This window comes from Uloborus diversus, chromosome 8 (genome assembly GCF_026930045.1).
Source record: "Uloborus diversus isolate 005 chromosome 8, Udiv.v.3.1, whole genome shotgun sequence".
Taxonomy (NCBI): Eukaryota; Metazoa; Arthropoda; class Arachnida; order Araneae; family Uloboridae; genus Uloborus; species Uloborus diversus.
In genome coordinates this window covers 57,380,102-57,405,552 of record NC_072738.1, presented here as the reverse complement: position 1 = coordinate 57,405,552, position 25,451 = coordinate 57,380,102, and the positions used below count along the sequence as shown (strand labels likewise).

The window sequence follows — 25,451 nt, the reverse complement described above, 5'->3', positions numbered from 1 at the left end:
AACTTCATTTCTTCGAGTGCTTTGAGGCACTTAATATATTACCCAAAAATCGATATAAGTGGAAATTTTGAACAAAACTTAAAAATAATTACGATTTTACAAGATTAGAAGTGGAGACTGAGAACGAAGAAATTACTGTAAATGGACAACCATTAATATTCGTAATTCCGCAGCACTTTTTTTAGTTTTATTGTCGTATTTTATAATTTTTTTGCGTTAATAAGGAAACAGTTTTGACTCTAAATAGGTGATAGAGGTGATTATTGTGTCCTTATCTTAATACTACCAAAAATTGTATGTTCTTAAGACCCATGATAGAAGCGAAACTTTTCTTTTTATATTCTTTCTGCGCCTGGCCTAGGCATTCACAACAAAATTGCATATTTTAATGGAGAAAATAGATTAGAAACTACGAGACAAAACAAAACAATTCTCGAAGTTCGCTTTTTAATTGTTTCTAAAAACAATAAAAAATTAAAAATAAATGTGAAGTTCATTTTGTTAATTTTAGCGTATCATAAAAACTACTGAATTAAAAACTACTGATCTTAAAATTCTTTATAGATTGTTTTTCAATTGAAATAAAATGAGGTTCCAGATCATTTTTCTCGGATATTATTTTCATAATTGAGGCAGTGAGAAGCAAAGGAATGTAAATGCCAAAATTTAAAATAAGAAGACAACCAATGGTAGCGCTCCTTAAAAAGGAGAGGCTGACTTGTTTGACATTTTGGTTCCAAGGCTATTGTGGATACAACCTCATTTCTAGTACTTATAAATACGTTATAATCTTCGCTGGTTGCTATGTCGTAAATCAATTGATGTTGAGTAAAATGTCACTGAAGGGGAATGTAGAAAGATAACTTAGTTCACAAATTATACAAGTATGTATCGGGAAATGTTTACTGTAACAAAACCTCATTTTCGCACCTTATTTGTTCTTAATTTGTATTAACTAAATTGTCTTGATCTACAGAATAAAATAATCAAACATCAATCAGGGAACACATCTAAAGCTCAATCACCAGTTTTCTACAATGAGGCTTTTATACAAATACTATTTTTTTTTTGGTCTGACGATTTTAGAACCAAAATGCCGCAATAATCAGCTCCCCGTATACAGGAGCCTTAACCAATTGTAGGTGAACCTCTTCACTGGTTTGGGACAGGAGCTAGTACTAATAGATCCAGTATTAGCAGGCAGATGCTCATGTTCTACTTGTACTACTAGACAAGAGCTAGTACTAGTAGCATTTTTACACTAATTTTATGTCCTGCAAAATTTGAAGCGTAAAGAAAACGTTGTTAGCTTCAGCCAATCATTCTCTGTTTGAAGGCTCACTTTCTCGACAACCACGGGGAGTTTAAGAGTCGTACTGAATGAACCAAATTTCAAAAAATATGAATGAGAAACAAAATTTCATTAGTGTAAAATTCAAATACATTTCTGGAGTTTTCCCAATAAATGTGTTTTTTAGTTTGAAAAATAAAACCAATCTCGTTATTAGATACTGTGAGTTTATTTTTTAAAAAATTATCCGACCAGTAGGAGGGCGATTCGCGTATTAGATACGAATGCTGTACTTAAAGTACTGCAAAATACTCAAAATATGTTTCAATTCGAGAAGTGCTTGAAACATTCTTAGAGCATGATTTTCTGCAATTTTGAATTTTTTGGGGTTAAAGTAGATTAGCGTATCATTGTTGAAAAACTATTTTTGGATTCGATGTTGATGAAATATTGGCGTCATTGTTATTGAATCCTTAAAGGAAGATAATTGTAGTTGAAAGAATTTTTCTTCTGTCAAGAAATATTTTTCCAAGTGATTTCCACCTTTTCACAAATAGTAGCAACTGCCATTATCGACATTATTTTTATTCGTGTACAATTGTGCTATCAATTCAAAAAATGTCTTAAACAATTATTTGAAAACCACATCTAGTTCTCTCTAGAAATACAATTGGTTTGTGTACTTACGAATGTCGTAGGAGAAAGTTAGAGATAAGAGATAATGTCTTGACAAAATAATTGTTGTAAGAAGAATTTGTGCTGCATTAAGAAATATTAATCCAAATGATTTCCATCCTTGCGCAAATATTAGCAATTGCCATTCTTGACATTCTTTTTGTTTGTGTATACAATTGTGCTATCAACTCAAAAAATGCTTTAAACCATTTGAAAACCCTGTAGGGCTCTCTCTCCAGAAATACAATTGATTTGTGTATTTATCAATGTCAAGGAGAAAGTTAAAAGATAATGTCTTTGAGATAATATGTCTTCTATTTTCATTCCGAAAGTTCCATTCAAGCACATACGTCAGCTACTTGGGGGTCTTTGCTGACGTTTAGCTGATTACTACACCTGCCGTTGAAAATGTGATATCTATTTAAAAGGATTTATCTTAATAAAAATGTTTTCGCTTAAGATTGAGCTTGATATTCTGTGCGGCATATTTTATTTTGTAAACAAATCGATCTCAATGCTGGATTCAGGTACTGATGGGAATGAGAATTAAACTTTAGTTTATGCGTGGAAACTAAAATGTACCGTAATTAATTATTTTGAAAAGTTTGCTACTAGGTATTTTTAAAAAAAAAATTGAAAGCATTTTGCACACTTACAAGGAAGATTTTGAGCTACAGGTAAGGGTATATATATTTATCAAATCAATTTTTATTAAAAATATGCAACGGAATGCTCCACAGCTCTGCTTCTGTAATTTTTCACAGCTATTTTCTACTGATACATCTTCTGACGGGAGCGAATAAGTTTCTAGATTCCGTAGCTTTGCTAGAATTGCAGGCGAGTTAGTTTCATGGCTTGATTTCGTCAATGATTGCGGAAAAGCTTTTGGAGATTTTTTGGCAAAGCAGGACGGTACCAAGCTATTATATTAAGCCAACCCAAGTTTTCGCTAAAGGTTCCAGAGACATGACTGGGGAGGGGAGGGGGGAGGTAACCGGGGAAATTACTGACTTTTTTCAGCAAGATTCCATGATAACTTTAGGAGGGTTGGGTTACTGAATTTTAGAGGAAAACATTTCTGTTTTTTGCAAGATAAGTTACTTCCAGAAATTGGGCACGTCAGCTGCCTATTATTTTCTAGGAACGTTTCAAAATTGTTTTAATAGTGTGAAGTTTCTGTTTAGGGATCGAAATAATGAGTGTTTACTGTAGTATAAACCTTTCTCTAGTGTCGTTTATGTTTTATTGTATCATTCTAAAGCTTTTATGCATTGGTTTTGTCTACTTTATTAGATACATTGATGTTAAATTACCAAAATGTTTGTCAAGAGCAAATGAAAATTGTAACTGATAACAATGTAATTTTTTATATGTTTAAATAAAGTTCCTCAGAGACTCACTTGCTCAGATTTATCTGAGTATTTAAAACCGATAAACCGAACAATTAATAGGTGCGGATAATCTCTGAGGGTGTCAAACGTCAAATGTAGTGTAAACCTTATTTGCAATTCAAATAAACTATAGGTGGTAATGTAGACTTTGACTAATGGCTGTTGAATGAGTTAAAATCAAGATCGACCTTCTTATTGTATGACCTGTCCAATGAGACATCTGCCCTATCCGAACAAAATTGAAATGTTTTGTCTCTGGCTAATTTTTTAAATCACCTCAAGGTGGCGTATTCGAGCTCTAGAACTGTGAATTGAATAATAGAGTAAGAATTGAAAATTCATCTAATATTAAAGATTTTTCGCCGTTCTTGCTTTTGGATCTGTACCACGAGCATTCGTGGCATGGTTACAATTAACATTTCGTACTATACAGAAGATGATGCAATTGGGTTGTTTCCCATTTTTAAAAAATATTTTTTCTCAAAGGGCATGGTCGAATGGTGTGAGTTACATTTTCCCCTTTAATTTTGTCTTATTTTCTCTTTTACAAAGTAATCTTAAAAGTTCTGTTGCTGTTTTCATTTCCGCAGCTGACGCCACAAGTGACCTAGTCGATAGCGATATCAGAACTAAACATTACTTAACTTCGCCAAATGAATATTTAATTTAATTAACAATATTCTCATTCCGCTAATAATTGCTCGCATTGAAGAACCACCAAAAGGCGATATCTTGCCAGAAAAGACAATAACGTGCTATAATTTAAGATGGCTGTCTCCACTTGGGATGTCACATTTTGTTTTAGAAATCTGACTGTTGAAAAATTAATTAAAAATTAAATGTTAAGAAAATAAAATCATTTTCTGACTCGAAGGTTTTTTTTTTTTTTTGCTTATTCTATCAATTTTGGTGACTAAAAGTGGTACTTTTGACTGACCCTAACAATCGCAGATTGGTAATTTTCATAGCTCCCCAACATGCAACCTTAAAGGCCACATAGGAGTTCGTGAAGTAAAATTTTTGAGCTCGATTTATGTAATAACATTTACGGACTATTATTTTCAAATCCGAACAGTTATTAACTCTAGACAAGGGATTGAAAACCCGGCGTCTGGTACCCCAAACAAGTAGGCCAATACCACTCTTGAACTTAAACATCGCCTAAAACAGTACGGCGTTCTGACGCAGAACTCCGTTGGTAAAGATTCGCACTTACAGTAAAGCCCATCTAAAAGATGTTTTAAATCTTTCAGAAAGACTAGCACTTGATGCATTTAAAATAAAAATGTAAATTCGGAGCGTGTCAATTTTTTTTTCTTTGACTTATTATTGTGAATATGACTGGTAGATAAACAAATAATCAGCATATTAGCAGATTAAAATTGGTTTATTAAATATTGTAAATCTTCGGTTATCTATCGGTTTCAAGTTTCTTCTCGTACAAAAGCCTGTTCAAACTCTAACACTCTACCTTACACTACTTTAACAAAACACCACATTTAATAAACCGAGTTTAGCTTGGTTAATCCGATACATCAAAAGTCTATGTATTTGTTCGTATTAGGCGCTATAAGTAACAACCGTGAGAGAGTGATACTGTGATAAAATAAAGAAATGCTTACCTTTAGTTTAAAAATAATTACTTTTCTGTTTATCGCTAATGCATAGATTGTAATCTAATTTTTGTGCATTCAGAAAAAAAAAAATGAAAAACGACAATTATTGGGGTACAGGTTACCGGTATAATCTGCAATGGAAAATACAGTTTTATCTTCAAGCAAATTGAAAAAGCATTTCCTCTATTCAAAGGATTATACATTTTCTTCTCGATACACAATAGACCTTCTATAACCTCACAAAATAATGGATAATTTCTAAAAAAGAAACTTATAGTATTCAATCACGAACATTTTCAGTAAAGGGGTCAGAAATGTTTGTTTGTCTTAGCCGAGACTTTCAATTTAATGCCGATATTTTCACTTCATGAGTAAAATTTTATTGTAATTAAAAAGGACATCAAACCAAACTTAACGAACAAAATGTTCGTTTAAGCCAAGATTTTGTATTAAACGTATTCTCATTAAGAGAGTTCAACTGTATTAGGGATACAAGACTAAAAAGTGGTCAAATTTTCTCACACATATCTTCAGTGATCTTTACATTTTTGGATTATCAGTCCCAAATCCGGGCATTAACCCGGAAGGATTTTGGAAACCGATCTGCCCGGACGAAGCACAGACGAACTGAAACCCTGACTATAACCCAGTTCTGCAACTCTTTTACCCTACGTGTGCATGCTTACACGCTAGGAAAATACTTCAATTAAAAAAATTTCAAGTTAAATAAACAATTCTCAACAAACTTCACTGAAATATAACGTTTAACATTTTAATAAAATGATTTTGACTGTAGTTAAAATTTTTGTTTTTAAGTAGGAGGGAAGCATTTTGTTGTAAGGTAATTGTTTTAGAGGTTAGTTAGATATATTGGAATGATTTTGGTACCAAAGCCCAATTATAAGCTCATTAAGCCCGATTATACTCAAGATTACCAAAGTTTAAAAGTAGATGTACGGAAAATTAAATCGTTTAGTTTTGAACGAGTGTCTTGTTTAAGAATTCACTGTATTAAAAAAAATGCTCCTGTTTTATACCCGATGCCATAAAAACTTACCGAGTGCATGCGGCCCCGTCTTCTTTAAATTTGTAGGTTGGCGCTAAACAATTACCATGGGTACATGTTCATTTAAAAAATTTCACCCCCCTCCCCCCTTGATTCAAATTTTTAGATGGATATGACTGGTGGCGCCATCTATCCCTGATTATGCCAGTTATCTACGTTCTGTGTTAGGCGTAATGATGATCACCTTATGACTTACTACTCTGATCAAAAGACCAACTCTTTTGAAGCTTTGAAAATGATAAATGTAAAAAAGTAGAATGCATCCGCGTTTGGAAACAAAATCAAAACAAAGCTATTTGCTAAATGCAACATATATTAATTATAACTTTGCATTTATTACCTTTACTGTTTACTTCATTACCAGGTTTTGACAAATCTTGGGCTTCATATTGCTTCAAGAAAGGATCTTCGCGACTAGTCTTTCAGGAGAAAAAAAAAAAAAAAAAAGAGACTTAGTGTTTTACTATCAACTCAGATAAATAATTTTTCTGGCGCCTAAAAGTTTTTTCTAGCTTCAAAGATTTTACCATTCTTATCGGCTTCTGTTTATTACTAATATTGCGTTTGAATGGAAAAACTTAGAAAGTTCGAAACATGTCCTCTAACATTTCTTATTTTGCATTGAACAATGCGTACTATCCACCTCTGGCTAGTTGAACTCCGCTGCCCGACCGATTCAACGATTCCATTAGTTGAAATAGGGGAGAGGAAAAAACGGCTTAAGAACTTGTGGATTTAGTTGGCAGTGTATTGCGCATTTGGCGAACAATATTACTATTCAGGAAAGCAGTAGCACGGTACAGGATTTTCTCGCTAATAAAAGGGTTTCAATGGTAGCCCAACTCTGCTCCTAACAATTCCTCTTCTTACTGATTGCTCTCCCTCGAAAGAAATGGACTTGTTCAAGACCATAGCTCAACTTGTCGGAGATGGACAGTGATATGCCAAGAATTTTGTGGTTGCAATATTATTGTTGCACATTGACTGTTTTAAATTTAACTATCAAGTTCTTTTCTGACATTAAATGTAACTTACCAAATTTTAATTAGCTATTGAACTAACTAAAAGCCTTCTTCTTCTGCAGAAACCTCGTGACTCTGCTGACTTCATGGATTCCGATCCCGCAAAGCCGTCAAATGGCACCGTAGCTGTTGAAATGATGACTCCATCCCCGAATGGCACCACCAAAACTCCTCCGGAGAATGGCAGCTCACACAAACGTCTAGAAGGAAAGAAAGCCGAAGAAGACTCTGGAAAGGGCAAAAATCGTCACCCCCTCTTCAGATGCCTGGGTCACAACCTCCTTACTGTTGCCACTTTTATGGGCGTAGTGATTGGTATAGTTCTTGGATTTGGCATGAAGAGCGCTAAAACGTGGTCAAAGCGAGAAGTGATGTATGTCAATTTTCCCGGTGAGCTGTTTCTCAACATGCTGAAGTCCCTCATATTGCCGCTCATTATATCCAGTCTGGTGGCAGCTACAGGTTGCTTGGATAGGAGAATTGCTGGTGAGTACTGTTCCACCATCAAGTACATATATATGTGCACCCCATACATGTATGAGCAGTGCATATATATGTATGGGTCAATGGTGAGTACATATAGGGTGTTCTAAAAATGACTGATACATTTGAAAAATCAATAAAAACTAAACATGCATCAATAGAAATAAACCGTTTGTTGCATTATGTTTGGGACAGCAGTAAATTTTCAGGCAGACAAACTTTCAAAATTAGTTACAATGTTCATCAACAGGTGGCGCTGCAGGTATTTTAAAAAATATAAAGCATAACGCAGTCTTTGAGATTGCCAAAATGACCGGTATATTTGAAAAATCAATAAGAACTAAACGGGCAGCACTGTTTTTAAAAAATGTACCGGTCATTTTGGCGATTTTACAGACTGCGTTATCTTTTATTCATTTTAAATTACTTGCAGCGCCGTCTGTTGAAGTACATTATACTAATTTTGAAAGTTTATCTGCCTGAAAATTTACTGCTGTTCCAAACATGATGCAGCAAACGGTATATTTCTATCGCTGACCGTTTAGTTTTTATTGATTTTTCAAATGTATCAATCATTTTTGGAACACTCTGTACAATGTATGTACCAATCTTGCCCCATACGTGTCGTCCAGCGTACATATGTATGGAGTACCAAAAAGTGCATCAACTAAACTTGGTTTCATGTCATATAAGGCGAGCACAAATGATCGACCAGATTTCAAAAAATTATGTTTTCGAAACTGTCGCTCAAATTATACTAAGTGATGTCTGAATTTGAAGAGAAATATACCAAGTTTTTTTTCACCAATAAAGTTCAAGTATACACATGTGCATTTTGAGTTTCAAAATGTCCAATTTCAAACGAACAATGTTGGAGTCTTTTGTTAAACAACGACATTTAAGCTGCAATTCAGTTCGTTCTACACATTTTAGAGAATCACACTGTCAGTCGTTCGTAAAGCTGCAGAAATGCGTTCTTGAAGTTTTTGATTTTTTTTTTTTTTTGTCATCGGGAGATTTTAAATATGTCTTTGACGTAACCCCATAAAAAGAAATCACATGGCGTGTGGATCGAACTTAATTAGAGATTAGACGTTGTTCGTGTAACAAAAGGCTCACACATCTAGCACTAACAACTGAGAAACAGTTGGTGCATTGCTTTTTACATTAAGATGCAACTTATTGTAAAGTGTACCAGTAGTTTTGAAAATGGTATGATGCTTTAAAATCGTTTTCATCAATTGTGCTCATCTTGCATATTTTGAGTTGAACTGGACCTATTAAAGAAAAAAAAAAAAAAAACCTTTCACATTCAGTGGCTAAGTGGATAAGATTTGCATGTCTCGATTGGAAGTTCAGGGTTCGATACTAACTTTATAAATTTGGGGTTTTCCGAGAAACATTTTAGTGGTGAAACTTTTTTACCATGAAGATAGATCACCATATCACGAATATACTGGTGTGTGTTTAAGCAATATTACATTCAGGGGTGGATGCAGACTATTATTTTAAGGGAGGAGGGTCATGCTAAAGAATGTGGGGTTTTGTGTGAAAAAAAAAAAAAAACCTGAAATTGCTTTCGTGTCAGTAAAAAGCACCAAGTCTACCATCAATAGGGATATAAGTAACTTATTAATTTCATGTGTAATGAAAGGAAGTAATATTTCAAACATTTGCTCCTAAAAATTGTTAAAATGAATCGCAAAGATTACAACAATCGTTTACATTTTATTTATAAAGCATTTGATCGCATCTTGGACAGATAATATTGTCGTCAATTTGAGTTAGGCGGGAGACATGAATCCCTAGGATCCTCACCTTGGGTGAAGCCTTATAAAAAAAAATGAATGAATCACAAAAATGTTGGTTGCAGCTAGTTTTTTTTTTTTTTTTTGCTATATTTAGCCAGTTTTTGGGTGAAACTTGTACTCTGCTTTTAAAAGTGTATTCATTTGATGTATGAGTAAGCAAAACAGGAAATATACTAAAAAGTAATAAAATTAAGTGTACAACAGCTGCCAGTATCGACGCTCATCTGTACACCACATTTTGTTTGAAGCCTTGCGTTATTCTTCCTTGCGAGTTGAGTAAAATGTCACTTAAGGTGAATCTTGAAAGATAACTTAATTCACTAGTTCAAAAAAAATGTTTCGGGAAATGTTTATTGTAATGAACGTCATTTCCACACCTAAATTGTTTTTTAACTTGTATTGATTTAAATCTTTTTCATTTACAGAATAAAATAATCAAACATCAATCAGGCAACTGAGCTAAAACTTGGACACCAGTTTTCTGCAACGAGGCTTTTTTATAAAAGCTAATTTTGTGCCCCCTGCTGTTTTGGAACAAAATCGTCAGAGGTCCTAAATCAAACCTAAAGCCACTATATAAGGAGTAAGGCTCCTATATAAGGGGAGCTGACTTATCCGACATTTTGGTTCCAAAATTATCGGGCGAAAAAAATAAACATTTGTACAAAAGCCTCATTGCAGAAAACTGGTGTCCAAACTTTAGGTGTGTTGCCCGATTGATGTTTGATTATTTTATTCTGTGGATGAATACAATTTAATTAATACAAATTAAAAACAAATAAGGTATGAAAATGAGGTTTATTACCGTAAACATTTCCCGATACATTTTAGCTGAATTTGTAAACGAAGTTATCTTTCAAAATTTACCTAAAGTGACATTTTACTCAACTTATCATCAATTATTTTACGACTTAGCAACCAGCGAATACTATGACGTATTTATAAATACTAGAAACGAGGTTGGATCCAATTCTGTCTTGGAACCAAAATGTCGGATAAGTCAGCCTGTCTTTTTCAAGGGGCTCTAATTAAGGCTCCTATATAAGGGGAGCTGACTTATCCGACATTTTGGTTCCAAAATTATCGGGCGAAAATAATAAACATTTGTACAAAAGCCTCATTGCAGAAAACTGGTGACCAAACTTTAGGTGTGTTGCCCGATTGATGTTTGATTATTTTATTCTGTGGATGAATACAATTTAATTAATACAAATTAAAAACAAATAAGGTATGAAAATGAGGTTTATTACCGTAAACATTTCCCGATACATTTTAGCTGAATTTGTAAACGAAGTTATCTTTCAAAATTTACCTAAAGTGACATTTTACTCAACTTATCATCAATTATTTTACGACTTAGCAACCAGCGAATATTATGACGTATTTATAAATACTAGAAACGAGGTTGGATCCAATTCTGTCTTGGAACCAAAATGTCGGATAAGTCAGCCTGTCTTTTTCAAGGGGCTCTAGCTCTAATAAGGAGAGCTGACTTATCCGACATTTTGATTCCGATATTGTCGGGGGACAAAATTAGTATTTGTACAAAAGGCTCGCTGCAGAAAACTGGTGCCCAAGTTTTAGATGTGTTGCCTGATTGATGTTTTATTATTTAATTCTTTAAATGAAGAATATTTAATTAAGTCAAATAAAAAACAAGGTGTGAAAATGAGGTTTATTACAGTATACATTTCCCAATACACTTTTGCTGAATTTGTGAACTACGTTATCTTTCTAGCTTTACCTTAGGTGACATTTTACTTAACTTATCATCAATTGTTTTACGACATAGCAACCATCAAAAATTATAACGTATTTATAAATACGAGCAACAAGGTTGAATCCAAAGCTGTCTTAGAACCAAATAGTCGGATAATTCGGCCTGTCCTTATCAAGAGCTTTTTGCCAAAGCTAAAACATAATTTTAGGTATGCACCAAGTTTCTTACTAGCCTGTAAAGCTATGGAAATCTGAGACTCACGTTTTTCTCACATTGAGAGACTAGCCTATCTGGTTTGACTAAGGGCACTATCTAAGAGGAACTGACTTATTCGACATTTTGGTTCCAAAACTGTCAGGTGGCAAAATAAGTATTTGTACAAAAGTCTCGTTGCAGAAGACTGGTGACCAAGTTATAGATGCCTGGTGGACATTTGATTATTTTAGTCTGTAGATCAAGACAATTTAGTTAATACAAATTAAGAACAAATAAGGTATGGAAAGGAGGTTCATTACAGCAAACATTTCGCAATTATAGCAAACATTTCGCAATTATACATTATTGCTGAATTTGTGAACTAAGTTATCTTTCTAGATATTACCTTCACGGACATATTACTCAAATGATCATCAATTGTGTTAGGAGATAACAACCAACGAACATTATAAAATATTTATAAAAACTAGAAACTGAATTGGATCCACAGTTGTCTTGGAACCAAAATGTCAGATAAGCCGGCCTGTCGCTTTCAAGGGGTTCTAGGTCTGGCCATAAGCGAGCTGAATGCGGTACCCTTAATAAATATGCTCAGCTATCTCTTTAAACTGGTCACTAAAAACATTTGTCACAGTAATGAAAAGCATGCATTCGTACAACTTAAAGCAATTCGGGAAACTTTTTGACAATGATACTTGATTTTCACGGGAAATGGTTACCGGATACTAATCTGTGACTCTTCGGATTTTATAACAATGTAGTCTTAAATTCTAATTCATAGGATTTTACCTCTCAGTTTATCCTAAAAGAAGAGAAGATCGTAAAGTAAAGCATTAAAATTATGCTTCTATTGACCCCAAACTATCTGCAGCAACTTCTTTGCATCGATTCACGAGCATGGTTTTGAAAAAAGGACAATTTAAAAAAATGTCGGAAAACTGAGTAAACAAATGAAGGGCCATTCCACTGAAAACGATGGATTTCAATGGTTTTTATCCACTTCTTGGAAGTATCTGGTATCATTGTCAAAAAGGTTCCTGAATTGCTACAAGTTGAAAGAATGCCGACTTCTCTCTGTTGTAAAAAATAATTTTAGCTCTTGGTTTAAAGTTTAACTGAGTGCATTTATAAAATGTATCGCCTTCAATTCAACTGCGGCTCGTCCAGACTGATTAAGCTACCAAAGGGAGTGAATATGTCTTTGGATTACGTAGCTTTTCAAGAATTGCAATCAAGTGAGATACTTACTTGCAATTCTGGCTTAGCTTTGGTCATGCTTGCAATACTGCTCTTAGAGCTGTTTTATTATTCCTACTTAAAATTACTTTGAAGTTCCAGAGACATCACTGGATTTACACGGGAAGATTTCGAGATTTTTCAGGATAATCTCAGGAAGGTTACTAATTTTTAGCGGAAAACGTTCTCGGTTTTACCGAGATATGTTACTGGCAGAATTAGGGCACATCAGCTGCCTGATTTTTTTCCAGGAACGTTTCTGAATCAGCTGCCTAATTCTTTTACAGTGTATTTCATCAAAAATAATAATTTAAAAGGGGATTGAACGACATTTTTTTGCTTAACAAATTACAAACGTATGTCTGATTCCTAAAGCAAAAGATTTCTTCATTTCCTTTTAAAATCATTACTATTTAATAAAACATACGCTGTAAAAAAGGATTCAGAAACGTTCCTGGAAAATAATAGGCTACTAATGTGACCAATTTCAATCAGTAACATACCTTAGGAAAACCAGGAACGTTTTCTAGAAAATGGAATAGGTTTAATGTATTTGATTAGAACCTTCCTGGTTTACCAAGAAATTTCCAGAAGCATTAGCGCAATCATGGCTAAAGCTACGCGAACAATTGCAAGCAAGAAACAAACACATTCCTTGTCTGCAATTCCTGCCTCGCGAAGCTGCTGCTATCCAGTGACTTACTTGCTCCCATTGGGAGCTTGGTCAATCCGGGCGAGCCGTAATTAAACTAAAGCCGATACACTTAATAAGCAAGCTCAGTCAAACTTTAAACTGGTAGCGAAAAACATATTTCACACCAGTGAAAAGTCTACACTCGTGCATCGTTTAGCAATTCAGGAAACTTTTTTGAGAAGATACTTGATTTTTCGTGAAATTGGTGAAAACCTCTGAAATCCCGAAACGTTCCACGAAAATAACCAGTAACGCTTTGGAATTTTTTCACAGTGTATGAAACGTTACATGTGGGACAAAGTGACTACTTTTTTTTTTTGCAGAATGCCCTATACATATTTTTTTTTCAACGGTTTAAGCTATTACATCTCGACAAATGAGATATGTTTCCTTTACACTGGAACCTTTGCTCTTAAAAGCTACAATTTATTTTAACATTATTTTATTGACAGAAAAAATATTAATTAATTCATACGTCAGGTTACAAGAGGTTGATTTTGGATGTCCCGCACGTGACATATGCAAATAAATTGAAATGTAAATAACAAAATAATTTAATCAAAATATAGCTGTGGCAGGAGTATCTTTGTACCAAAAATGCAAAGATTAAAAATGTCTTACCCTCGTTTAATTACAATATAAAGAGATACGACAAAATGTTGGTGAAATTTAAGCATTTAAATGTCCCGCACGTGACGGTAGAATGGCCCTGAACTAGTAAACGCAATAAAAAATTTAGAACCGATTTTCTCCATTTAACTTATGTGTCACATTACTTCTTTACTCCCTAAGATTTTCAATTGTTTTCTGTTTCTTATATAAATAGTAATGTAATAGATGCATTTTTCAATAATATAATAAATTGTCGGCAATTCATTTAACATTTTCAGGTAAGATTGGTGCGCGGGCTGTTGCTTACTATATAGCTACGACTGTCCTGGCAATTATACTTGGTATCATTCTCGTCATGGCCATAAAACCTGGCGCTAATGGAGATTTCGATGTAGACACGGAAAAGAAATATAGCAGACCAACATTACCAGAAGATACGCTAATGGACCTTGTCAGGTAATAATCAACATTTTTAAATGAACTTCCAAATTAGAGTGAAAAATGAACAGTTGGAGAAGCTGAAAATGCATAATCAAGTTTTTATTTTTGTGCTCGAATTCATTACAAAGTGCTTTCAAATGCATTTAAGTGCATGAAATTTCAGTTAATTTGTTGGTTTGAATCAGTGGTGCTCAAAGTGGTCTTCTCCAACATCCCGAAGACCGGCAGCAAAAGGAAAAAACAGGGCACCATAAAATTGAACTAGGAGTCCATAAGACTGAAACCAAAACTTTACAAATGTTCTACATAATACTTATTTATGACGATTACATAACTCTTGCACTGTGGGTTCACCCACAGATTATAACAAAACATAAAGAAAAAGAATAGGACTACATAAAATTGGACTAGAAGTCCATGAGGCTGAATCCTATTTAAGCAGGTTTTCACCAAAACTTTGCCAATGTTCTTACATAATGCTAATTTTTTACTTAATACACATTGAAGTTATCTGGTATATTAACTAAATATGTTTCTTAAATTTGTGTCAGTAGATACTCTTTTGCTTGTAGCTGGAAAAAAAACTTGGAACATGTGACATTAGCCGTGAGACTCCCCGCCATGACATAAAGTGAAATTTTGTATGATAGCAAAATCATAGGAAATAATTCGTAGAATTTAGATTTAAAACCCACAATCGTTACGAGAGATTTCCATACATTTTACTTTTTTCTTTGAGGAAGGTTTGTATAAATATCTGTTCACCCTCCAGTTCCCTGTTTTGTAGTTAGAACAGGGAACTAGCGCGAAGTTGAAAATCGTCTTAATCTTTTCAAAACTACGAAAGTTGCACACAAAGAAGTGTGTTAAAGGTGTAAAAAAAACTTTTTGTAGCAAGAATAAAATTTAAAACAAAACTAAGTTTAAAGCTGATGTTTTTATGAATTTTCTTTATCAGTGTGCGAGATTATATAAAAACTATTTATTTAACGATATTTTCAAAAAACGTCACACTATATTTTTTCAACCGTAATTTGCTAGTATTTGTGCGAATATCAAAAATCTGGTGCCGCAATAACCTGTACAAAATATGTATTTCTAATATCAAAATGTCTTACTTACACGGGAAAAAATCAAACTTTTGAATTAGTTGTATTTGGTAAAATTTAGAAAACAAACTCTGAGCTTAGTCACATGGTTGTTAAAATTTTAACAAATTTTGCACAAAAATTTCTGCAAAGAAGTCTCACTCAGAAACAATTATACAATTTTATCCTTTATTGTTTCAAAATATAATTTTATGTCATTTATACTGTATGAATTCTGTGCTTTTGTCTGAGCTGAAATTTACTTGGGCGCGGTTTCAAATGAAAAGAGTTATGTATGTATTGTATTTACAGGGCGTTCCAAAAATGACTGATACATTTGAAAAATCAATGAAAACTGAACGTGCAGAGATAGAAATATACCGTTTGCTGTATTATACTTAGGACAACAGTAAATTTTCAGACAGACGATTTTTCAAAATTAGGTACACTGTTCCTCAACAGATGGCGCTGGAGGTATTTTAAAAAGAATAAACGAAAACACAGTCTGTAGATCGCCAAAATGACCGGTATATTTGAAAAATCAACATAAACTAAACGGGCAGCATTGATTTTTTAAATATACCAGTCATTTTAGCGATCTTACATACAGCTTTTTCTTTTACCCTTTTTAAAATACCTGCAGCGCCATCTGTTGAGGAACATTGTAACTTATTTTGAAAGTTAAATTGTTAATTTGAAAGTGAAAATTTACTGTTGGCCCAACCATAATACAGCAAACGGTATATTTCTATCGCTGCACGTTTATATTTTATTGATTTTTAAAACATATCAGTCATTTTTGGAACAACCTGTATATAACTTACTGGTCCATTAAATTGATTCACAAATATCATTTTATGTTTTAGGAACCTGTTTCCACCAAACATAGTTGAAGCTACTATGTTTCAGGTAGTTATGACTTTTAATTCTTGTATGAAATTCTTCTTTGAATAAAGTATAAATGATAATTTTTTTTAGCAGTTTTGCACTGTTCAACACTTATAAATTATTTATAGCAGAAGCAAGCGGTAGGGGAAATCAACACGCTGAGCATTCACAATTCAAAAATAACTGTTTTTGTGAAGTACCAGTTTTTTATTATTATATATTTTGCATTTATGAAAAATAATACTTGATTTTGCATTCGAGTGGGCAAACTGTTTCTATAAAAGCAAGAACGTTTAATGTGGTAGTTCTTCAGGCGTTTCCATGTCGAAGTTTCAAGTATTAAAACTTGTGAGCCTCGTAGGTTTTCGTATTGTTCTATTCGCCAGCGCACCAGAATGTTCTTTGAGGATGTCAACACAGTCCTTATCTGTTTTACTGTAAAAACCACTCAGTTCCTGAAAATAATGGCCAACTTATGTGCCCAATTTCTGCCAGTAACATATGAGGCAGTGAGGAGCAAAGGGGTGGCAAAATTAAAAATTTGGAGATAACCAGTACAAATGGTAAGTGAAACCCTCCTCTATCTTGGGGCAAGATATAGTATTAGTAGCCCTGGTAAGTTCCGGTAAACAACTTGATTTAGAAAAAAATTTCAATGAATGCCTACCTAGGATCTTATCTTTAAACGCGTTTTACTCAAAACTTTAAAATGTCCACTTATATCTGTTTGCTTCTCACTGCCTCATATGTTGCCAAGAGAAGAGCGTTGTCCGCTAAAAGTCAGTAACCCTCTTGAATTTTGATGGAACCTTTCCAACCAATATAGAAATTTCCCCAATTATGGCTAAAAGGACAGGCTGACTTATCCGACATTTTGTTTTTAAGACTGTTATGAACCCAACCTTGTTTTTTGTATTTATAAATACTTTATGATATTCGTTGGTTGCTATGTTGTAAAACAATTGATGATAAATTGAGTAAAATATCACTTAAGGTAAATGTAGAATTGAAAATAAAAATTGTAAATGTAATATTGAAAACGCTTAATAACATTAAATTACATAAATACCTTTGTGCTTAAAAATTATAATTGGAAATAATGACGTTTAATTGCACAAAATTGCAGATTACTGCAGACGTCTGTTTCGGGTTTACATGGAACCCCATTTCCAATGCGAAATAAGTGAACTCAGAGATGAAAAGACATCCACAAAAGACTTTTTATCCATACGGTCACTTGTTTTGCATTTAAAATGGAGTTCCTTGTAACCCCGAACCACGTGTCTGCAGTAATCTGCAATTTCGTGCAATCATACGTTGTTATTTCTTATTTTACCGCACATGTGTTTCAAATTGCATATACGTTTGACGGTATTTCATAGAGGATATATGATAATACATTGTCAAAAACAGAAAAATGCCAAGACTAAAAAACTAATTTTAGTATATATTTATCATTTTTTCAGATGAATACAGTTTTACAGTTGCCACCTAATTCTAGTCATAACGATACAGGTATGTGTTTTTTTTTTTTTCTTATTAAATTGTACGGATTGCAATAAACAGTGCTTTATAAAAATACAGTTCAATATAAGAGACGTACTCAGAACACAAAATCATTGTTCTAATCCTCAAAAAGTTTTTTAGAATCCGGGATTTTGTGTTAAAACAATAAGATAATAAATTTAACGGAAAACTCTGTTATATTTACTTAATAGTAAAAAGTGAAAAATTGTATCGAAACATACAGTTATATGAACCTGACCTCTTTTGGGCTTGGTAAATTCCCATGGCTCTTGTATAAATGTCTAATAAAATTCTCAGAATTCCCTGCATTTCCAGACAAGATTTCTATTCTTGAAAATATCTTTTGGGTTACAAATTTGGCTATAAATTTCCCCTGTGGTATGTTGATTTCATCTGTTGTAATTATGATGATATTCAAAAACGTTATCTGCAATAATATAAATGAAGGACTCGGGGCAAGAAAGTGATAAGCCACACGTTTGAAAAAAAAAAAAAAAACAGTTTTTGTTCTAAATGTTGCTTTGATAATTGAAATAAACATGACAATGGATTATGTCAATGTCAGAAAAACGTATCTGGCTTTAGTATTGCAGAATATGGAATGTATAATATCTATAAAAAGTATTTGTAGAATTTTTCAAAAGTTGGAAATTGGCCTACCAGAAAAAGAAAATCTCATTTCATATCACATTATTGCATCGAACCCTTCAAATTTTGCGTATTTTGAATCTGTCTGTATGTTCAGTTACCAAACAACTTCGGCAGTATTTAACAAACTTCAGCACACTAGTGTTGGGCTTGTGGAGGGGGGGGGGGGGGTCATGGGTTGCACATCTACATATATTTTTAATAACGCCAGTAACGGTGCCAAACCTCCTTTAAATGTTGGGTTTGACACTGTCACTGCACCAATAAAAATTGGTTATCCATTGCATATAAAACAAAATGATAAAGAAACATTACTGGTAGACAAAAATGGAATTTTGATTGTGTGACAATGGAAATATAAATTGGGGAGCAATTCATAGCCACTCTGTCACGTTTCTAGTCATTTTCTTCTCTATTTTATTTAAAGAGTATTTATTTTTTTCAGATATACAGGGTGTCTTGAAAAAGAGTGACAGTTTTCAAAAATTTACAACAGGAGAACGGTTAGTGATAAAGAAAAACACTTTCTTGCTGAAAATTTAGGTGGTAGGGTGCAAAATTCCCCCCCCCCTCAGAGTTCCAAATTTAGTTTAAAAATGTTTCAATAGATGGCGCTGCACAAGCTTGTAAATCCTGAAAGAAGAATCGCAATTCACCAATTTTTCCTCCGATTGCGACATGTAATTACAGCCGACAAATGTTTGAAAATATTGTTTTGTTCTTTTGTTTATTATTTTCTAAAAAATATGATGTAATTTTCTATCTTTTTTTAAAATTTACGGGCTTACTATCTGCAGCGCCATTTATTGGAAAAATGTTCAACTAAAATTTGGAGCTCAAGGGGAGGGGGGGGGGAGATTTACGCCCCCCCCCCCACCACATGAATTTTCTGCAAGAATTTTTTTTTATAATCATTTAGTTTCCTGTTTCCGTTCCAGGCACCCTGTAAATTAAAACCGCTTATTAAAACCCAATTCAGGCCTCTTAATGAGAGTTCTGTAGCACATTCGTCTATTATGAAAACATAATACTGTTCTAAATCGTTTTTATTTTTCTAATCTTTTTCGCTTTTCTTTTAATTTCAGGTATTTTTAGCCCGTTTCTTTTGCGTTTGATTATTCTGTAATGTATACCATTCAGTCTTTAAAACTAGAATTAAGGAGGAAAAAAAATCCGCTTGTGGGAATCTATAGTTGCTATTTATTTCTGTAGCCAGCAAAATTTTCTATTTCTCTTGAATAAAACTAAGTTTACATAATTTAAACATTAACGGCTCCTGTATTCATGTAAGAACTACAGGCACAGTTATTATGTTACTTCACAGATGGCGCTATAAAAATCATAGATTGAGCATTTGAGGTAGTTGTAGCGCTATATCCATAAAACTAAAATGTGGGTCATTGTTTAACTCTTCCATCATTTTGCAGAAACAGTCTGATTTTTTCCAAGGACTCAGAAAATCTTTGGGGAATTTTCCTGCGACTGAACCAGTGAACGTTATTATACATAAGTAAGCATTATAAACAGAGTTGAACTCTGTCCATAATGCTTACTAATGCTTACTCCCAACAAAGCACCTAACTTCGATTATTTAAAGCCTGTGACGATATGAGATTGACTATTTTTAGGGACCAATGCTCTTATATTACAAAAAGTATGTTAAACCACTCTAAGCAAATAAGGCTTGTTGATCACTAGCGTTTGTTCGCAATGCTTCAAAATGATCTTAGCTCTTTTGAAATAAAATGAAAATCGTTTTGCTAGGTGGTGTGGCTGAAATATTGTAGCGCGTACCATTGATGGCATGCGTGCTGTTGGTTCTTATTCCCTGCCTTAGATGATTGAAATTTCGCATGTAATCTCTCAGTTGGGTCTAGTTGTGCACTTGCCCTTTTGGTTTGCATTCGGATGCTCTAAAGGTCCTTTTACTAATTTTTTGGAGCAAATTGGTTTTATAATTTCAATGCCTACTTTTGTGATGTTATAATTTGACAACTACTTGGTGATTTTTTGACTAGATTTTAGGCACTATGTTTTTGTCGCTAACGTGGCAATATATCGCCAAGCTAGCGAAAAACTAGGCAAAACAAAATAATATTTCGAATCTGGTTTCAATTTAGCGTTATTAGCGATATTTACTGGTAAGACTGTCATTTTAGGAGAATGAAGAAACGAAAAAGTGGTCAACAATGAACGCTATGAGTTTAGGGTTAATCCGCTGGAGTTAGGGTTAAAATTTCAACCATCAAAATATCACCAAACAGGCAATGGCTTCGTTCAAATGTAGAAGCAATTTTCACCGTCATACCTTGATAGGCAAGTTTCTAGTTGTTGAGAAATTTGTTCATGATCTTGAAAATTTTATTAGTGGTACCCGCACGGTTTTGCCCGTAATAGAAAATTAAAAGGTCTTTTGGTTCGCCTGTATATTTACAAATAATGTATGGTGAATTTTCTCGCCAATTGGCTTGTGCCCATATTACGGTTCCACGTTATGATAATTTCGTAATTTACTCGTCCATCTTATGATAATTTTGCTCTTAAAATTGTAATAGATAAAGAACCACATCGAATTTTCGAAAAATCGCTTCGAGGTGCACACTCCCATGCTACAAACTATCTTTGTGCTAAATTTCATGAAAATCGGCCGAATGGTCTAGGCGCTATGCGCGTCACAGAGATCCTGACAGAGATCCGGACAAAGAGAGATCCTGACAGACAGAGAGACTTTCAGCTTTATAATTAGTAAAGATGATGTATGAAAGATACTGCTTTACTTCTTTTTAATTTTCAATTTCTTTCATCAGATCGTTTGAAGGAATATAACTGGAAACTTGACATGGGAAGAACCACTAATATTTTGGGTATTGTCATCTGTTCTTTAGTGGTCGGACTTACATTAGGATCAATGAAGAAAAAGGGAAAACCACTCTTGGACGTGATCATTTGTTTGAACGAAGCAGTAATGATAATAACTAAATATGTCATTTGGTAAGTATGTTTTTGAAGATCTTTTCCTTCCTTTTGTTGACTAGTCATTAAAAAGTTTATCCCACTCAAATGTCTGTGTAAACATATAACAAGCAAATCTTTACGTTCTATTAATTCTTTCTTTCTATTCAATTCACTAAACAAGTACACACAGTATAATTTAAGATGATTCAAAATTATTATGGAAAATGGTGATCTTTTTACTTTTTGGAGATATATTAGTTTGGTAACCTCTATTTAAGTAACATAATATAAGGGTTATAGCGACGCAATTTTTCTCGCCAAAATTTCTCGGCAATAAATCTTTTGTTATAGTAGATAAACGCGTTAATTACACTGTAAAAACGATTCAGAAACGTTCCTGGAAAATAATGGGTAGCTGATGTGCCCAATTCCTGCTAGTAACATGTCTTTCAAAAACCAGGAAAGTTTTCTGCTAAAATTCAGTAACCTTCCTGAAATTATTCTGGAAGCTTTCTGAAAAATTCCCGTTTAAAGTCAGTAGGGTCTCTGGAGCTTTAAAGTAAACTTATGTACGTATATATAATAGCTAGGCACCTTCCTGATTTATCAAGAGAGTTTTACAAGTAGTATTGCAAACATGACCAAAACTAAGACGGAATTGCAAGGAAATATCTGGACGTAGTCCATTGTTTTATTCAGTCTAGATCGGCCTAAGGCTCCTATATAAGGGGAGCTGACTTATCCGACATTTTGGTTCCAAAATTATCGGGCGAAAAAAATAAACATTTGTACAAAAGCCTCATTGCAGAAAACTGGTGTCCAAACTTTAGGTGTGTTGCCCGATTGATGTTTGATTATTTTATTCTGTGGATGAATACAATTTAATTAATACAAATTAAAAACAAATAAGGTATGAAAATGAGGTTTATTACCGTAAACATTTCCCGATACATTTTAGCTGAATTTGTAAACGAAGTTATCTTTCAAAATTTACCTAAAGTGACATTTTACTCAACTTATCATCAATTATTTTACGACTTAGCAACCAGCGAATATTATGACGTATTTATAAATACTAGAAACGAGGTTGGATCCAATTCTGTCTTGGAACCAAAATGTCGGATAAGTCAGCCTGGCTCTAGATCGGCCGCAATCGAACTGAATCTGGTACACACACTTTATAAATACTCTCACTTAATCTTTAAACTGGGAGCTAAACGTTTTTTACCCAGTGAGACGTCTGTATTCGTGCAGCTTGTAGCAATTCAGGAAACTTTTTGACAATGAGATTAGATTTTTTCAGGAAGTGGATAAAATCCGAAATGTTACACGAAAATACTCAAAACTTGCAGGCAATAAAGTAATTGCGGCAACGGCAATAATTTGTTAAATTTTTCTGCACAGGTTTTTGGTTCTATATTAATTTAGCTAACAGTCCTTCGACATGCCAATCGCTTATTCATTTGCATTTTTTATTCTATCTTTAAATTCTTTTAGCCATTACAGTGTGATTTGTAGATTGAACTGTGGCGTCATAAATCGTCATGGTTTAACAGGTCCATTGCAACAACTTATTACATTAAGTATTCTGCTGCTGTCGCGATGGGAGGCTGGGAAAATTTTCTACACAGGATCAGTAATCTCTGTTAAAATATATGATATTTATTAACAGAGTTAAGTAAACTGAAATTTATCCTAAAATATTCGCCAGGACAATGTTTGTCAAGTTCGTGCTATGAATGCTTAAATTCTCAGACTTGAAAGAGCTCTTGAAGACAGGTAAGAAGATGAAGATGAGTAAGTTTTCACAAATATTTTGTAAAGCGTCATCTCGAATATCTTGTGGAAAGTCTATGAATTATTTTTGTTTTCGTGTGTCTTTTGATGGCTTCGGTTTTTTTTTTTTTTTTTTTGAGCAATCACGATTGCTTATTGTTCTCACTTGACCGTTTTTGGCGTTTGTGCCTTTTTCAGCTTGGACCAGGCCTGCAGCACCACCGTCCACCGGCGGTGGCGCGGCTGGTCCTGAGCACTGTCCCCCGAAATACACTTTTGCTGGGCGGTGGCGTCCATGTCCCACACACACGAACGCCTACACACACACACACACACGGAACGCCTACACACACACACACACGAACGCCTACACACACACACACACGAACGCCTACACACACACACACGAACGCCTACACGCACACACACACGAACATCTACACGCACACGCACGTACACAACACGCACTCACACACATGCATACATACACTTACGCACCCACACACATGCGCCTACACAAACACACACGCTCGTGATTGCGAAAAACATAATTTGAATTCAAGATGCCAAAAATTCAAATTAAATTTTTTTTTTTTTTTTTTTTTCATTTTTTTTCATAGCAATTTGTATTCATGGTTCTTTTGTGGGATAAAAGTTAAAACCGAAGCAGCCTAGCAGCAGATTCTTCTGAACTGTTGTGCCACATATCGTAAAATGATTGAAAATATTCTTCGAAATATGCACTTATCCCAGTTTTTGACAATCATAAGTCACAATTTCACAACTATATGAGGTGTGATATCCCCCATCCATTTAGGTAGCATATCGGGCGGGGATGGGGGAATAATTTACATGAAATTTTTCATTTTGAGTGATTTTACTGGATTTAATTTCAGACTATTGACGTATACGAGTTTGAAATTCCGTAAGAGACCTCAGAAAGTTTTGAAAAATATTCAGGGTGCCTGCTAAAGCCTGTTGCCCTCCAATAATTTCTGTACAGCAATAGCTATCGTCATTGAAGTTGAGTCTAGATTGAAGTTACCATACACTGCTCAAGGAAACAACTTATAGTGCCACCTGGTGGAAAACTTTGGAGTTAGCGTTATAATATATAATATCGGTTAACAACTCATTCGTAGCGAAGCTTTCGTGTTGTAATCGACTAGCTCCTTCAAATGTTAACCGAATGGTTGGTGATTCAAGTCCGGCCGGGAGAGTGTTTTGTTTTTCAGTTTTCGAATTTCTTGAATTTTTAAATTTTGAATGTCGTATCGACTTAAAAAAAGGCTTTTGTCGGATGTCTTTTCATCCATAAGCTCATTACTTTTTGCATTAAAAAGGCGTTCCCTATAACGCCCAAACACGTGTCTGCAGTAATCTGCGAATTTGTGCTTTCCTGACGTTGTTTATTTCTTACTCTATATATATTACTGTTCTCAACGTAACCTGTAAAAAATATTTCATGAACATGCTTTGTTTCAAAAGTTTAATTTTGTAATTTTTTTGCTTAAAAAAATACACGCCTTATGCTTTTATTGAATTATATAAGCCTATGATATTGAGGGTACATTCAAACAACAAATCAAAATGAGTTTCCAAATTTCTCAATTAACATTATCAACTTAAGATTATAATCTTATGTTATTAAATAAAAGCATAGTATCTGTCGATCAGTCCCACGACTGTCATTTTGTTTAATGTGTCTCTATGTTCAACTCTTCCTAACATAATGGAAAATACTCTGCAAAAAATTCCAAAACATCACTGATTATTTTCGTGGAACGTTTCGGAATTACACAGGTTTTTATCAACTTCCTCTGAAAATTAAGTCATTTCGTCAAAAAGTTTCCTTAATTACCACAAATTCCATGAATAATGGTTTCTATCATTGTTATGGAAAATATATTTAGCTACCAGTTTTAAGTTTGATTGTTCTTATTTATTACATGTGTCGCCTTCTAAGACTCAGTTCAGGTTGTCAATACAAAATGTCCTAAATGGAGCAGAAAAATTATGTGGTGGACCGTAAATATTTTTTTCGACAAATTTTAGTTCAAAACTTTTTCAATAGACGGCGCTGCGGACAGCAAGCCTCTAAGCAAAAAAAAAAAAAAAAAAATTTGAAATTCACCGACTTTTCTTCCGATTGCGACATGTGGTTGCAGCCAGCGCGGCGGAAGGTATTTTAAAAATATTGTTGTTCATTTTTGTTTATCTCGTTTTTCAAAAAACTGATGTAATTTTCTGTCTTTCTTCGATTAACGGTCTTACAATCTGCAGCGCCGTCTATTA

At 33.9% G+C, this 25,451-nt stretch overlaps 1 protein-coding gene across 1 annotated transcript in view; it reads left to right on the top strand.

Moving 5' to 3' along the window:
• Window positions 1–25,451, top strand: part of LOC129227441 (excitatory amino acid transporter 3-like) — a 105,080-nt gene that overhangs the window by 59,689 nt on the left and 19,940 nt on the right. Inside the window, exons 2-6 of the mRNA XM_054861999.1 lie at window positions 7,124–7,547; window positions 14,112–14,289; window positions 16,229–16,271; window positions 17,717–17,765; window positions 21,233–21,416. Of these exons, the coding sequence (XP_054717974.1) occupies window positions 7,148–7,547; window positions 14,112–14,289; window positions 16,229–16,271; window positions 17,717–17,765; window positions 21,233–21,416 (854 nt within the window). The 5' untranslated portion in view covers window positions 7,124–7,147. The remainder of the gene's footprint in view (window positions 1–7,123; window positions 7,548–14,111; window positions 14,290–16,228; window positions 16,272–17,716; window positions 17,766–21,232; window positions 21,417–25,451) is intronic.